The sequence below is a fragment of the Bufo gargarizans genome, chromosome 5 (assembly GCF_014858855.1).
Source record: "Bufo gargarizans isolate SCDJY-AF-19 chromosome 5, ASM1485885v1, whole genome shotgun sequence".
NCBI classification, from domain to species: domain Eukaryota; kingdom Metazoa; phylum Chordata; class Amphibia; order Anura; family Bufonidae; genus Bufo; species Bufo gargarizans.
In genome coordinates, this window is record NC_058084.1 from 31,116,730 (window position 1) to 31,134,024 (window position 17,295).

The 17,295-nt window shown below is 45.7% G+C and overlaps 1 protein-coding gene across 1 annotated transcript in view; it reads right to left on the bottom strand.

The window, feature by feature from the left end:
- Positions 1-2,792: 2,792 nt before the first annotated feature.
- The window catches only part of BAALC (BAALC binder of MAP3K1 and KLF4), a 93,950-nt gene continuing 79,447 nt past the window's right edge, over positions 2,793-17,295 (bottom strand). The window contains exon 3 of the mRNA XM_044294920.1: positions 2,793-5,026. Within this exon, the coding sequence (XP_044150855.1) occupies positions 4,916-5,026 (111 nt within the window). The 3' untranslated portion in view covers positions 2,793-4,915. The remainder of the gene's footprint in view (positions 5,027-17,295) is intronic.

Sequence of the window (17,295 nt, forward strand, 5' to 3'; positions counted from 1 at the left end):
ATTAATGCCCATTGAAAGCGATTAATCCGGATCCGGCCTTAAGATAAACGTTGTTTTGGCGCATTACCGGATCCGACGTTTAGCTTTTTCTGAATGGTTACCATGGCTGCCAGGACGCTAAAGTCCTGTTTGCCATGGTAAAGTGTAGTGGGGAGCGGGGGAGCAGTATACTTACCGTCCAGAAAAACGCAAGTGAACTGAAAGCATTTGAAGACAGATCAGTCTTCAAAATGCGTTCAGTGTTACTATGGCAACCAGGACGCTATTAAAGTCCTTGTTGCCATAGTAGTAGTGGGGAGCGGGGGAGCAGTATACTTACCGTCCGTGCGGCTCCCGGGGCGCTTCAGAGTGACGTCAGGGCGCCCCACGCGCATGGATGACGTGATCGCATGGATCACGTCATCCATGCGCATGGGGCGCTCTGACGTCAATCTGGAGTGCCCCGGGAGCCGCACGGACGGAAAGTATACTGCTCCCCCGCTCCCCACTACTACTATGGCAACAAGGACTTTAATAGCGTCCTGGTTGCCATAGTAACACTGAACGCATTTTGAAGACTGATCTGTCTTCAAATGCTTTCAGTTCCCTTGCGTTTTTCCGGACGGTAAGTATACTGCTCCCCCGCTCCCCACTACTACTATGGCAACAAGGACTTTAATAGCGTCCTGGTTGCCATAGTAACACTGAACGCATTTTGAAGACTGATCTGTCTTCAAATGCTTTCAGTTCACTTGCGTTTTTCCGGATCCGGCGTGTAAATCCGGCAAATGGAGAACACGACGGATCCGGACAACGCAAGTCCGCACATCTGACTCAGGCAAGCCTGCCCTGGCTGCTTCTGTGGTGGCTCCAATACGGAAATAGTGGGTACCAAAGTCCGCGAATGGGAGGTCTAATGCAACGAGGCAACGGCGAAAAACAGATTTGAACTGGAAGCGCGTGAGAAATATCTGGTTCTGTTAACTTGTGGTGGGGAGGCGGTTAGGAGCCTGGACCAGGGGACCACTTGGAGACTGCCCTGTTATAGTAGGCAGGGGCTCCACTACTGCAGGCTGTGAAGCCATGGGGGGGGGGGGGGTTATGTTGGAGTGGGGGGGGGGGGGATCAGGCAGGGATGTGTGGCACTAAAGTAAAAAAAATGCCTGCTCTATAAAATCTGAGATAAAAATGGCAAAAACAATCAGCTAAGACCACCAATCTATTGTGCTGTTCTGAGAGTCATCATGTTGTTAAGTTTTATACAACGACTGCCCTGCACTTGGCCACTAGCTGTATTGCCACCCTCAGGACGATTATACCATTTCATATTGTGGCACAGATGGCAGTATTTTGTACTGCACTGTGATATTTGGTTTTGCAGAGACAGTATTTTATGCTGTACTGTGGTACCTGGTTCTTCTAGGGCAGTATTTTGTGCTGTACTGTGTTATCTGGTTCTGCTGGGGCAGTATTTTGTGCTGCACTGTGGTATATGGTTCTGCTGGGGAAGTATTTTGTGCTGCACTGTGGTATCTAGTTCTGCTGGGGCAGTATATTGTGCTGCACTGTGGTATCTAGTTCTGCTGGGGCAGTATATTGTGCTGCACTGTGGTATCTAGTTCTGCTGGGGCAGTATATTGTGCTGCACTGTGGTATCTAGTTCTGCTGGGGCAGTATTTTGTGCTGCACTGTGGTATCTGGTTCTGCTGGGGCAGTATATTGTGCTGCACTGTGGTATCTAGTTCTGCTGGGGCAGTATTTTGTGCTGCACTGTGGTATCTGGTTCTGCTGGGGCAGTATGTTGTGCTGAACTGTGGTATCTGGTTCTGTTGGGGCAGTATTTGGTGCTGCACTGTGGTATCTGGTTCTGTTGGGCAGTATTTTGTGCTGCACTGTGGTATTTGGTTCTGCTGGGGCAGTATTTTGTGCTGCACTGTGGTATTTGGTTCTGTTGGGGCAGTATTTAGTTCTGCACTATGGTATTTCCGGCCCCGCCTACTTCTGTTGGCCTCGCCTACTTCTGTTGGCCCTGCTACTTGTATTGCTTTCTGTCAATTTGTCTACAATATGGGACCACTTTAAAATAAAACCACGAGGCAGAGTACAAGAAAGTTTATTAAAAGGTCATAAAAGCCATATTTCATAGCAAGGATTACATCTGTAAATCAGATCTACAGACCAGTGTTAATCGCCTATGTAGCAGCCCTATAATACAAGAAAGAAGCTTCTATGGATGAAAACCTTTGGAGGAAACAATGAGATCCTACACATCATAGAAATGGAACTGAGGAGACCTAAACAATACAAAAAAAATAAAAATACTCAGAGAGATGAGCGATGTCACGGTCCTGGGTGCTTACATCCAGACATTACAATAGCCCTTCATAAAAAATACTTCATCCCCTCGGTGCTTGTAGGGGTGTAAAGACTTATTAATAAGACCTGGAGGAGTAATATGCCGGATATCTGGTCAATTTCAATGGATCCTAACCGCAGACATACAAACAGGGAAATGTATTCACAGTGGAGCCTTCAATATTAGTGGTTCATATACCCTTATATATTATATGCAAACACAAATATCAGAAAGATCTTCCTAAATGTTACCGTCACCTTCCCGTCAGTAATGAAGGTATGGACCACCGGATAGGTCATCAATATCAGATTAGTGGGGATCCAACAACAAGCACCCCCACCAATCACCTGCTTTGGGCAGCCACGGCACTAGAAACCATACAGTGTATGGACCCCCGTAGACTATTTCATTGAATTATAGCCAACACACACATTGGCATCAACACTACAGAAAGGCCATGGGTGAAAATGATGGGACTTTTTTTGATTGGAATTCCACGTCCATGGTACATCAGATCTAATTCACCAATGTGGTGACATCATAAAAATCAAGATAGATGATGTCACCACATGATGTCATCATATTTGTATATAGTTGGATGTTCACGTGTTTGGTTCCTGTTGGACATTGTAGTTGTCGGATCGTGTCAATGCCTGATGGCCGACTGTATCACCATACACAGATGCTAGCTTAGCAGGAGGTGAGAAGTTCATTGCTTTGTACACCATGTTACGGAGTTGATGAAACCCAACTTTTTGAAGTGTTGTATTTCAGCATAACCACTGTACTATTCAAAGGAGTGCTGGATTAAGAGAGCTCCTAAGTAGAAAGCTTCTGCATCGGACATGTGTATTAGGCTTTCATTGCCCTAACTAGATCTTTCTCAGTCCCTTTGGTACTTTTCAGAGCACAAAACCTATATAAGTGTTGTAATCACATGCATTTTAAGCAGAGACACCTCTACAAGATGGACCACCATCAGAACTAGTGCTGCTCTTAGGGCAACTCTAAACCTGGGGGAAAGCATGACCTGTTTAGATCTCCTGATATAGGCCTCAAAGGTTAAAGAGAGATCATATTCTTCTTATCTGTACCCTCTATTTTCCTGGGTCAGCACAGTACATTTGGTCTTTCCTGTGGAAGGGTATTTACAAGGGGTTATTAAATCTATGGTAATGTTGGGGCATCAAACCAGATAATTGACCCTGTGGAGAATACTCCTGTCAACGTCTAATACAACCATGTAAAACGTGTAACTAAAAGGTGCTAAATGTGCTAACTGTACACAGGGTGCAGCAGATTGCTGTTCTTACTGGAGGTATTTCTCGGTGCCAAATGGGGGCAGCCCTGTCTATGTATGGCTCAGAAAATGACCAGTTCGCTCAAAGCATCAGACAGGTATTACTTCAGGATTCATGCACTCAGCCAAGTTATGGATTAGTGCTGTATGGACCTGCAAGCATATGGCCTCACCTCATGGCCAGGTTTCCTGATACAATTTTGGTAGTCAGTGAATTATAAAGAGAGAAAATGTAAAGTACAGGCACAACTCTTCCAAAATGGCATCAGGAAACCTAACCGAGAGGCTGTACCCTAATACGGGGGTGGTGAGGCCCATAGGGCAAAGCATGAAGTTCTTACTGGTCCATAGTATGGACCTGTAGGAACACTGTGGGCATCTGTATAGGGAACCCTAGGGATTCTGTGTGGACTTTTAGGAACTGTGTGCCACCATACAAGGTGGATCCAGACTGCGTTGCCCAAGTTCTGTGCCAACTGTCCCACCAAGTCATCTGACTACCCAACGTTGGTTTGGGAGGTTTTCCTATAGATCCCCGATTTACTTCATGAATATGTTATACATGTCTGCGATTAAAGTGAACTCGTCTCAGGACTGTACAAAAAGCAATCACACGAAAAGCATAAACTATCATGTACACCATCCTGAAGCCCTAGAGTCACGGGCAGCAATACCGGATGTTACCGTGAACCTGTATGTAGGAGAATTTGGCTTAGCGTCTAAAGATAAAACCTTGTCAGTTATTGCATGCAGCGTCCAAGCCATTGGAAAGCACACATCCAATAATAGGAGTAGTAGTATAATAAAAAAACACAGGCCTCCGTTTTATGTTACTATATAAGAGAGATACTATACTATCAGATTGAAAAGGTTTGAGATGTTCTCAAGAAGCTAGACATTGTAGAAGGAGGCTATGTATTATATGATGCATTATAAACGATGCAGGATATTCTTACTGCGACTACTATAATCCCCTGCACCTGACCTACCAAAAATCTACAAGCTCAATTGTCCACATGACTTTCCATGTTCCCATCAGACCGATGCCCAGACATTTTACTGAAGGCACTCAGTAGCAAACTTTTGCGCCCCTGTTTTTCCTCCACCACACCTCTTGTCACGTTTTGTATCTGCTTGCAAAATAGAGAGCAACATCTTTAAGAAAATAATTAGTCGATCAGTTCTTAGAAGATTTCTCTTTCCCTGCGGCATTTAGCTACTTTAATTAAAGTGCGCAAATTGTTTCTAATGAGTCCCTGTGAGCATCTCCCTGTCCCAGGCTAATTAACACAGTTCTCAGCAATCCGTCCATCGCTGTCCATTGGCCTGATGCTTTTCGGTAAGTTGATTGTGACTTCTTTTTTGGTCATCCGTTTGCTTTCCCTTTTGGCCTGTCGAAAATAAAAGAGGAAACTAATGAGCCCCAATGGTATTTCAGTGACGTAAGATAATCTGTCAAATGCATTGCAAAAATTAAAGTATGGCTCAGGGAACGCATAGAATAGATCACCTGGTACTACTTCAGCCATAGTCACATAAACGTGGGCAAGGCTACAGGTCCCCGTATAGCTGTGTATTGTTCACACTATGCAGTATACAGAAAAAAAAAAAGAGAAGCCTAGTGCTGCAGATTGACCACCAGTTTGCATCATGTGGCCCCATCTCCTAGTTTCCCTTCCTCTTTTTCAATTTAAAGGGGTTCTGCAGTTTGTTTAAACTGATGATCTATCCTCTGGATAGATCATCAGCATCTGATCAGCCCTTGCCGAACCCCTTTAATACGTCTGTGAAGCAATTGACACCTAAAATCTTTTCTGCTACTTACAGTACAGACCAAAAGTTTGGACACACCTTCTCATTCAAAGAAAATGAAAATTGTAGATTCACACTGAAGGCATCAAAACTATGAATTAACACATGTGGAATTATATACATAACAAAAAAGTGTGAAACAACTGAAAATATGTCATATTCTAGGTTCTTCAAAGTAGCCACCTTTTGCTTTGATTACTGCTTTGCACACTCTTGGCATTCTCTTGATGAGCTTCAAGAGGTAGTCACCTGAAATGGTTTTTACTTCACAGGTGTGCCCTGTCAGGTTTAATAAGTGGTATTTCTTGCCTTATAAATGGGGTTGGGACCATCAGTTGCGTTGTGGAGAAGTCAGGTGGATACACAGCTGATAGTCCTACTGAATAGACTGTTAGAATTTGTATTATGGCAAGAAAAAAGCAGCAAAGTAAAGAAAAACGAGTGGCCATCATTACTTTAAGAAATGAAGGTCAGTCAGTCCGAAAAATTGGGAAAACTTTGAAAGTGTCCCCAAGTGCAGTCACAAAAACCATCAAGCGCTACAAAGAAACTGGCTCACATGCGGACCGCACCAGGAAAGGAAGACCAAGAGTCACCTCTGCTGCGGAGGATAAGTTCATCCGAGTCACCAGCCTCAGAAATCGCAGGTTAACAGCAGCTCAGATTAGAGACCAGGTCAATGCCACACAGAGTTCTAGCAGCAGACACATCTCTAGAACAACTGTTAGGAGGAGACTGTGTGAATCAGGTTTTCATGGTAGAATATCTGCTAGGAAACCACTGCTAAGGACAGGCAACAAGCAGAAGAGACTTGTTTGGGCTAAAGAACACAAGGAATGGACATTAGACCAGTGGAAATCTGTGCTTTGGTCTGATGAGTCCAAATTTGAGATCTTTAGTTCCAACCACCGTGTCTTTGTGCGACGCAGAAAAGGTGAACGGATGGACTCTACATGCCTGGTTCCCACCGTGAAGCATGGAGGAGGAGGTGTGATGGTGTGGGGGTGCTTTGCTGGTGACACTGTTGAGGATTTATTCAAAATTGAAGGCATACTGAACCAGCATGGCTACCACAGCATCTTGCTGCGGCATGCTATTCCATCCGGTTTGCGTTTAGTTGGACCATCATTTATTTTTCAACAGGACAATGACCCCAAACACACCTCCAGGCTGTGTAAGGGCTATTTGACTATGAAGGAGAGTGATGGGGTGCTGCGCCAGATGACCTGGCCTCCACAGTCACCGGACCTGAACCCAATCAAGATGGTTTGGGGTGAGCTGGACCGCAGAGTGAAGGCAAAAGGGCCAACAAGTGCTAAGCATCTCTGGGAACTCCTTCAAGACTGTTGGAAGACCATTTCAGGTGACTACCACTTGAAGCTCATCAAGAGAATGCCAAGAGTGTGCAAAGCAGTAATCAAAGCAAAAGGTGGCTACTTTGAAGAACCTAGAATATGACATATTTTCAGTTGTTTCACACTTTTTTGTTATGTATATAATTCCACATGTGTTAATTCATAGTTTTGATGCCTTCAGTGTGAATCTACAATTTTCATAGTCATGAAAATAAAGAAAACTCTTTGAATGAGAAGGTGTGTCCAAACCTTTGGTCTGTACTGTATGTCTAAAGGGTTCTCAATGTAATTTCTTGCACATTGTCCCAGTGCAAGGAACAGTTATACAGGCCCACAAATTTGAATGAAGCTGGCCTGCAGTGGGGAGGTCTGGGTGGCCAGTCCAGCATTGATCTGAAATTCCAAATGTTATTGGCTATCATAGCAATGTGCAAAAACATTATAATGTACAAAGTGAGGACACAACAATCAAAATGGCCCTTTCTCCCCCGGGCCTAGAACAGGGAATATGGGGCCTGTCTGCAGTTTTGACCATGCAAAGATGCTCACTGCACTAGGTATGGGCTGGGCTGAGGACTAAAAACACACCTTTTGTGGAGCTTTTCTCATCAGGAGTAGTGAGAATATGAAGTTTTGTTCTGCTAGGTTCTGTTTCTGTGAATGCCCAGGAGGCAGGGCTTCATTGTGAAGTCCCGTCTGAATTGATACTCTTCACAGCCCCTCCTGTCTGCTCTCCGTGACAGCTGTATAGTGGGAGCGGCTATGAAGGGGCTCAATGTAGACAGCAGTTCACAGTGAAGCTCTGCCTTCTGGTCACTTGCAGGAGCAAAACCTGGCAGAATAAAACTTAATATTCACACTACTCCTGATAATAAAACCTCCATAAAAAGGTATGCTCATCCTGACCACAAGTATTGATAGACTCCCTTTAAATGACATTGTCCAACCTCTCAACAAGAGCCACTCTTCCCCACTTATTACCCCCTGCCACAATCTTTGTAGCTCTTCTTGAATTGGCAGCTCTGTGGAAATTGTCACTTTATATGTACCAGCTCTATGGAAACTGTCTTTGACTACTGTAAATATACCAGCAAGAGCTATAGCTTGACGTGCCTTCACCTGGGACCAAGGTTCAGGTTGCTGCCCTAGCTCTTTATCTAAATGTTCTTTCAAAGCAAAGTGGCTTGTTTCTGACCTTTCCCCCCCCCCCTCCCCGGCACCCAACCCCCAGGGGACATGTCCTGGTTGATCCCCCTTTAGCTACGCCCGGGCACCAGCACTTACAATCACAGAGGAAAGAACAGAGGTCACCCTCCCCAAGTCCTGGTTTCTTCATTAGAAATCGGTGCCTTGGAAATGGAGAGGAATACACTGGCAAAATCCAGGGTCCCATACGAGCGGTATGTGTATATTGCAGGGCTGCAAATATCTAGGTCCGATCCATTTAAATGGTCAGGTCCACCAGGGCTCCGTTCCACATCTACACCATACATGAGGCGACATAAATAATCCATTCAAGAACATTTCCCATATGTCTTTTTTTAAATTATTTCACTCATATAGCGCTGACATATTCTGCAGTACTTTAAACAGATTAGCATCGAGCTGTCACCAATGGGGCTCACAATCAAAGGTCCCTCAGATGTCTTTGGACTGTGAGAGGAAACCCACACAAACACATGGAAACTCCATGCAGATGTTATCCTTGGTCAGATTCAAACCTAGGACCCCAGCGCTGCAAGGTATCAATGCTAACCACTGAGCCACCATGCTGCCCAATTTGGGGGAAGGAAGTGCCCCATTCTCCAATCCAGACATCTGGTGAATCCCTGGAGGACCAAAAGGACTATTTGGGCCCTGTTCATTGACTAGTTTAAGTTATACAGTACATGTCCAATGCGTGGCAGCTAAAAGGCAAGCCCAAGTCCCATTTTCAGTTCCCCTGACTGTAATGACACATGTACTGGCCTGATATCAGTGCTGCTCTATAGCACAAGTACGCATTCCTACAAAGACATAATTAATCCACCATTTCCCCCGCCCGGCATTGTAATAGTCACCTTTTGCAGAAACAGCACTATAAATTACATGGATAGATTTACTTGCTTAGCATCCACGCCTGGTAATTTTACCGCAATCTTGGCAACCATGAAGAATTGCAGTATTAAGTATAATATTAGCCCAGGGTAGTCAAAGCTGACCCACTTTAGCCCCACAGCCCATTACTTGAGTTATCTTATTGCTAATGGAATGACCTATAATGTAATGCTGTTAACCAGGAGGACAATTATACTAATGTTATGCGTACCGGTAGAGGCGGACATGTACAGGAGAAATCTACAAGCCGCTCCTGTTCATTAGGAAACATTATCAGAGAGGCATAATTTTGCAGATTTATTCTGCTGCTAAGTCAGAGAATTTAACTCTAGATAGCTGGTGGCAGCTTCAAGTCTTTCACCTCATCCTCAGCCAAGGGTGAAATTAAGAACTGAAGATTAAAGAGGACCTGTCACCCAAAAATATACATAGTAATCTGTGGGCAGCGTGTTATAGAGCAGGAAGAGCTGAACTGATTGAGATATAGTTTTGTGCGAAAAGGTTCAGTAAAACTGGGTTAATGTAGAAAGAAGGGGTAGAGGGAAAAGTGCCAGGGAGGCTAGTCCTGAGCTGGCACGCCCTAGCAAATATGCCTAATTGGCTGATATTAGGGATGAAATGCCGGGGCCAGCAACACTGCAGCAGAGCATTTTTTCTCCTAGCAACCAGGAGGATGAACGCTGCAGGAAGGATGGAAAAAGGAGTGCAGCAAAGGTCAGGCAGATGCTGGTGGTAGGGGACTCTATTATTAGGAGGACAGACAAGGTCATCTGTCGCCGAGACCGTGAATGCCAAACAGTGTGTTGTCTGCCGGGTGCTCGGGTTCAGCATATTGCGGATCGGATTGACAGATTGCTGGGTGGGGCTGGGGAAGACCCGGCAGTCATGGTATACATTGCCACCAATGACAAAGTCAGTGGGAGATGGAAGGTCCTTAAAAACGATTTTAGGGAACTAGGTGAGAAGCTCAAGTCCAGGACCTCCAAGGTAGTTTTTTCTGAAATACTACCAGTGCCACGAGCGTCACCAGAGAGACAACGGGATCTTAGGGAGTTAAATCAGTGGCTCAAAAGCTGGTGCAGAAAGGAAGGGTTTGGGTTCATGGAGAACTGGGCCGACTTCTCGGTCGGTTACAGGCTCTACAGTAGGGACGGGCTGCACCTTAATGGGGAGGGTGCAACTGCCCTGGGGAAAAAAATGGTTAGACGGCTGGAGGAGCTTTTAAACTAGGATCTGGGGGGGGGGGGGGGGGGTCATAATAATAAGGGGGCAGATAGTGTAGATAGAGAGTGGGTTATAGTAGGGGACAGTGGGGATTTAGTGGGGGCTGGGGTTAGCAAGGAAAATAGGGAGAAGACTGGGCGTAACTACATTTATTAAAAATAGAACTGCTGGTAACAAGAACCTGTGTAATCTATAGACCCCTAACATCACAGAAAAGATAGAAATGCAACTGTATAACTAAATAGAGCGGCTGCACAGGCTGGCACAGTGGTCATAATGGGAGATTTTAACTTCCCAGACATTGACTGGGGTCATGGTTCTGCCTCAACCGTCAAAGGGGAGAAAATTTCTCAACTTACTGCAGGACCACTTAATGGGCCAGTTTGTAGAAGCTCCCACTAGGGGCGATGCTTTGTTGGATCTGGTAATTTCTAATGATGCAGAGCTTGTTGGTAATGTTACTGTTCGAGAAACACTAGGTAATAGTGACCACAATATAATTATATTCCCACTAAACTATAAGAAGCAAACTCTGTCAGGCAGAGCAAAAACACTGAATTTTAAAAAGTCTAATATCCCTGGGTTGAGGGCAGCATTTCAGGGCATAGACTGGGACCAGCTACTGTCACAAAATAATACTGAGGATAAATGGGAGAGCTTCAAATCCACAGTGAGTAATTGCACAAAAAAATGTATCCCTTTAGGTAACAAGTATAAACGGCTAAAATTAAACCCCCCCCCCCCCCCCCCATGGCTTACAGCTACTGTAAAAAGGCCAATAAAAGACAAAAACAGAGCATTTAAAAAATACAAATCTAAGGGGTCAGCTGTAGCGTTTGAAGATTACAAAGGGCTTAATAAAATCTGTAAAAAGGAGATAAAATTTGCAAAAATACAAAACGAACAGCAGGTAGCAAAACAAATCCCAAACAATTCATTAAATATATAAATTCTAAAAAACCTAGGTCTGAGCAGCTAGGGCCCCTAAATAATGGTAAAGAGGTAGTAGTCCCTGAAGATAAGGAAAAGGCAGAGTTACCAAATAGGTTTTTTAGCTCTGTATATACAAAAGAAGAGAAAGGAGCGGATATATGTGGTGCTGGGGCTGTTAGTACATCCAGTGATATACTCAATTGGCTAACTGTAGATATGGTCCAAGAGAAGTTAAATAGGGTAAATGTGAACAAGGCTCCGGGTCCAGATGGATTACACCCAAGAGTGCCTAAAGAGCTCAGTTCAGTCATTGCTGTGTCCCTGTTTATAATTTTTAAAGATTCGCTAGGTACTGGCACAGTGTCAAATGATTGGCGCAAGGCAAATGTGGTGCCCATATTCAAAAAAGGATTAAGGTCCTCCACAGGTAATTATAGAACAGTTAGTTTAACTTCTGCTGTGGGAAAAATGTTTGAAGGACACTTAAGGGACTATATACAGGAGTATGTGACTGTAAATAATTTTATAAGTGATAACCAACATGGGTTTACCAAAGACAGAAGTTGTCAGACTAACCTGATTTGTTTTTATGAGGAGGTGAGTAGTAGCTTGGACAGAGGGGCGGCTGTGGATTCAGTGTTTCTGGATTTTGCAAAGACTTTTGATACTGTCCCTCATAGACGCTTAAAGGGAGTCTGTCACCAGAATTTCACTTTTTTAACCCTTCCCACAGCTCCCTAGCATGCTTACTGTTAATCAAAACGTTACCTCTGGCATCTTTCCTGCTGTTATAAATCCATCAAAAATGATCTTTATACGATATGCAAATGAGGACTCGCAAGTGCCCAGGGCTGGTGTTACTCTCTTAGGTGCCCTGCTTGCCCAGCCTTTTCATTGCGTCCCCCCGCCCCTTCCTACCCTCCGCCCGCCCATCCTTTCCCTCTGACCGCCTTTCTCTTAGCTTGTTATTCCGGCGATATCCCGCGCCTGCGCACTCCATCCGTCGGCCGGCGCATGCACACTGCGATGCCCATTCCTTGTACGGCATCACAGTAACTATTGCGCATGGAATATGCAGTTCAGTTCTGGGCACCAGTCCATAGAAAGGACGCTCTGCAGCTGGAAAAAGTACAGAGGAGAGCGACTAAACTGATAAGGGCCATAGAGGGTCTTAGTTATGAAGAAGGATTAAAAGAATCAAATTTATTTAGTCTTGAGAAGAGACGTCTAAGGGGGGGACATGATTAACCTGTACAAGTATATAAATGGGCCATACAAAAAATACAGCGAAAAGCTGTTCCATGTAAAATGCGCTCAAAAGACAAGGGTGCACTGCCTCCGATTAGAGAGAAAAAAGTTCAGTCTCTGGAAGCGTCAAAGCTTCTTTACTGTAAGAACTGTGAATCTGTGGAATAGACTTCCTCAGGACGTGGTCACAGCAGGAACAGTGAACAGTTTCAAAAAGGGTTTAGACAAATTCTTAAAAGTAAAAAACATTAATGGTTATGAAAACGTGTAGAAATCTAAATCTCAATTCCTTCTGAGATTCTCATCCCCACCTATCCCTTGGTTGAACTTGATGGACGTATGTCTTTTTTCAACCGTATTAACTATGTAACTATGTAACTTGCACTTTATAAATGTATATCTCTGCTATTTCTAATTATATTGTTCATGGGGAGGTGCTATCAGTGATTGATAGCATTCTCTGTGTAAGTGTGTAAACAGAGGTAGCTGTCAGTCACTGATAGTTGTACACAGGGGAGGTGTTATCAGTGATTGATAGCATTCTCTGTGTAAGTATGTAAACAGAGGTAGCTGTCAGTCACTGATAGTTGTACACAGGGGAGGTGTAATCAGTGATTAATAGTATTCTCTGTGTAAATTGTATACAGAGAATGCTGTCAGTCCCTGATAGCTGTACACAGGGAGATGTTATCACTGATTGATAGCATTCTCTGTGTAAGTGTCTATACAGAGATAGCTGTCAGTCACTGATAGTTGCACATGGGGAGGTGTTATCAGTGACTGACAGCTATCTCTGTATACACATTTTCACAGATAATTCTATCAGTTGCTAATAAAACCTCCCCTGTGTACAACTATCACTGACAGCTATCTCTGTATGCAACTTACACAGAGAATACTATTGAATTACTGATTACACCTCCCTGTGTACAGTTATCAGTGACTGACAGCTATCTCTGTATACACATTTACACAGAGAATGCTATCAATCACTGATAACACATCCCCATGTACAACTATCAGTGACTGATGGCTATCTCTGTGTACACATTTACACAGAGAATGCTATCAATCACTGATAACACCACCCTGTGTACAACTATCAGTGACTGACAGCTATCTCTGTATACACACTTAAACAGAGAATGCTATAAATCACTGATAACGCCTCCCCATGTACAGCTATCAGTGACTGTAAAAATGTGGATTTGGTAAATACGTGTGCAGAGGGGACCACTTCAGATCACCAAAGAACAGAGAACTGACCGAAAGTTCCTGGACCTCAAGACAGAATCTGCTACATGCCACCTCACTTACGATGTGTCATTTATGATACTGGTATGTGGTAGAGGATCTTTGGACACCCCTAAAGAACCAGGCCCTAGGTGAGACTGCTACCTCTGCACCATCTATAGTTATGCTCCGGCTAGAAGCAGCTGCACAGAGGCAAGCAGAAGGATCATCAAAGTAGGGTGCTGTAAGTCAGAATGTGTGGAGAGGAAGTCCTGCTGTGAGTACTGGGAAAAGGTGAGACTTTTTTTGCCATATATGGGGGTGCTACTGCCGTAGGGGGGCATCCGTTAGCTCAACAGACCCCCCCCCCCCAAAGCTTAGAGCCCCAGCACCCTCTTTTCCCCCTGCTGGCAGCAGCTTACCTAGGTCAGGTGCACCCCACTTTCGCTGGCTGGCTGAGACGTCAAATGCTGTTCAATTTCTTCTGGTGACCGCTTCTTCGTGTGGTCATCGTGTTCTGACCTGCGCGGACGAGTCACATAGGGGACGTCCATCAAGCTCCGCTGACGTACCTTCACGTGCTTCACTGAGCCTGCCGTCCGACCCAAGCAGTAACGGGGGGGAGTTTGGATAGTAAACAGACCGCTGACGTGGGGGTGGGGCTAAGCAGACAGATCGCCAACAGGGGGGGAACTTGGGGGTGCTAGCAGAAAGATCGCCGATGGGAGAGGGGTCGGCTGCTAGCAGTCAGATCGCTTACCGGGCAGTGGCAGATCCAGAGCCTGGTCTCGGGAGGGGCACTTCCAGATTATTTTCTGTCCACAAAACAATGGTGCTTATAGAACACACTGCACAGTGTAGAGGTATACTGTATATTGTGTGGCACAGTGTATGCTATATGTGTATAACAAACATATTTCACATGAAAACTTACAATTACTTTGCTTGGCCCTCGGGGATCTCGGACACCACTTTAACACTTTGGCCGGGGGCTCGGCGGAGCTGATGTTGTGTTTTATCCTAATGAGAAAGATTTCATAATAAGGATTTGGAGAAGGGGCATTGGGGTCACAGAGCAGGGAGAGGCTGGTGCTGCTAGGGAGCTTATACCATTGGGGAGTAATAAAGCCCACCATAATGCCCTCCCACCCCCAGTAGAAATAATTCTCCTTATAATGTCACAGTGCAAAAAATACCCCCTTGTAATACCCCCAGTTGAGCTAATGTCCCCATAGTACCCCCATAATGTGCCAGTATAAAATACCCCTATATAGTGCCCCCATTGTGCTCCTATCCCCCCTTCCTCCTAGTGCCCCCATAATGTACCAGTATAAAATGCCCCATATATAGTGCCCCAGTAGATGCCCTCACTGTTCCCCATAATTTGCAAGTATAAAATACCCCTTCTTAGTGACCCCGTAGATGATCCCATAGTACTCCTCTCCCCCCTTCCCCATAGTACCCTCCATAATGTGTCCCAGTATAAAATGCTACTGCACAGAGTCCCCCATATAAAATACCCCTTCTTTGTGGCCTCAGTAGATGCCCCTACAGTGCCCACCAATAATGTGTCAGTAAGCAGTGCCCCCAATAATGTGCCAGTAATAAGTGCCCCCATAGATGCCCCCAAATAATGTGCCAGTAAAATGTGCCCCAATAGATGCCCCCAATCATGTGCCAGTAACAAGTGCCCCCCCAATCATGTGCCAGTAACAAGAGCACCCCCCCATCATGTGCCAGTAATGAGAGCACCCGCCATCATGTGCCAGTAACAAGAGCCCCCCAATCATGTGCCAGTAACAAGAGCCCCCCCATCATGTGCCAGTAACAAGAGCCCCCCCCAATCATGTGTCAGTAACAAGAGCCCCCCACATCGTGTGCCAGTAACAAGAGCCCCCCACATCGTGTGCCAGTAACAAGAGCCCCCCACATCGTGTGCCAGTAACAAGAGCCCCCCACATCATGTGCCAGTAACAAGAGCCCCCCCACATCGTGTGCCAGTAACAAGAGCCCCCCACATCATGTGCCAGTAAAAGTATTGTACATGTAATAAAAAAAACACTTATACTTACCTCCATGTCAGCGATGCAATGCAGGCCTCTTTTGGCCTGTGTCCCGCGCTGTACGGCTCAGGCGGCACCTGCCTCTGATAGGCTGCCGGCCTAGTGCCGGCAGCCTATCAGAGGAACAGGGAAGGGACACGCCCCTCCCTCCCCTGCCCCGCCACAGCATCCATCTGTATCGCTGTCCTGATGACTATGGAGATGAGCTCTTGCACAATGGAGGCGCTCATCTCCCTGTGCCCTGCAATGGAGCCGCAATCAGACTGGTCTCACCCCATCACTGGTGTCACCCGGTGCGGCTCGCACCCGCCCCACCCCTCTCGCAGTGCCACTGGTCACTACTGATTGCTGTCACTACTGATGAGGGGGCTGTGGTGGCTTCTGTGGAGTTGTAGAAGGGCTTTCCTTCACTCTGGGCAAAAGTTCAGTTTGTAGCCCTGGCCCTGTATCTAAGCACATCTAGGTGCCATGTTGGCAATGCCTGATACTGAGCATCTGGGGTACATTTCCCATTTGTGCCCTCTTGCTATGCCCCTGTACTGTGGGTATAAGCAAAGCACTCTGTGCCTATAGGCACACTGGCATAGGTGTGTGCAGAAAGCCCCTGTTGGAGCCAGTGTAGAGGACAAGAACGGTAGTGGCCCTGATGAAATGTTGTGTCATGGTGTCCTTACCTTAGGCCGTCACTCTCTGGGGTCTGTTGCAGTAAATTAGAGTACTAGGGAATGAGGCCAGTGTTAAATGTAATAAATAGAGAGGAGCGAATTTCTCAAAAATTCGATTTGAACGGTTCACCGAATTTCCCAAAAAGATTTCATTCGAATTTATTTATGACGAATCGCGTAAAAAAACAGCTATTTCCTGGCTGCAGAGAGCCTGTATAGTGGTGTAGAACAGTGTGCCTTGCAGTAACACGCATAGGGAGTCTGCTGTGGTAGTGAAACATTACTGTGAGTCAGTATGACATGCAGATGACAGGCGTCGCACTAAGGCCTCATGCACACAACTGTTCCGTTTTTTATGGTCCAGGCGGCCCATTGTAGAAATGCCTATTTTTGTCCGTAAAACGGACAAGAATAGGACATGTTATATTTTTTTTGCGGGGCCACGGAACGGAGTAACGGATGTGCTGTCTGCATTTTTTGTGGCCCCGTTGAAGTGAATGGGTGCGGCTCGGATGTGGACCACAACAACGGTCGTGTGCATGAGGCCTTAGTATCACTGCGCACTTCACTTGTTTGGGCAGTCACGGGGCCAAAACTGACCAAATAACTCAAGTGTGAACTCAGCCTTACAGGTCAATGTTAGCGCCAAGAAGAAGCGCACTCCTTTTCCACCGTCGTCAGCTGATTCCACATAGATTTTTACAGAACCTGTTCTGTTGCCCACTGAAACAAGTAGTGCTCCCATGACCGAGTGGTGAAGTGGCAACAGTATGAAGAGTCAAATCAGTGGCCCAGTCACAGAGTGGTGAGGGTGGCAATCGCATGAGGAATTTCAACACAGTGGGCCAGTCACAGAGTGGCTTGATGAAAAATTCCCACACCACCGAGTATGGAACTTTCCGCCCACCACTCCGTGCTGACTGCCTGCTACCGCTGCCTTTGTGAACCCGTGCTTTCCGGACAGGTTGGCTCCAGTCTACCCCGGGCACGTTTGGTTACGGATCTCACACTGCTGCCACCCTGCTGACTC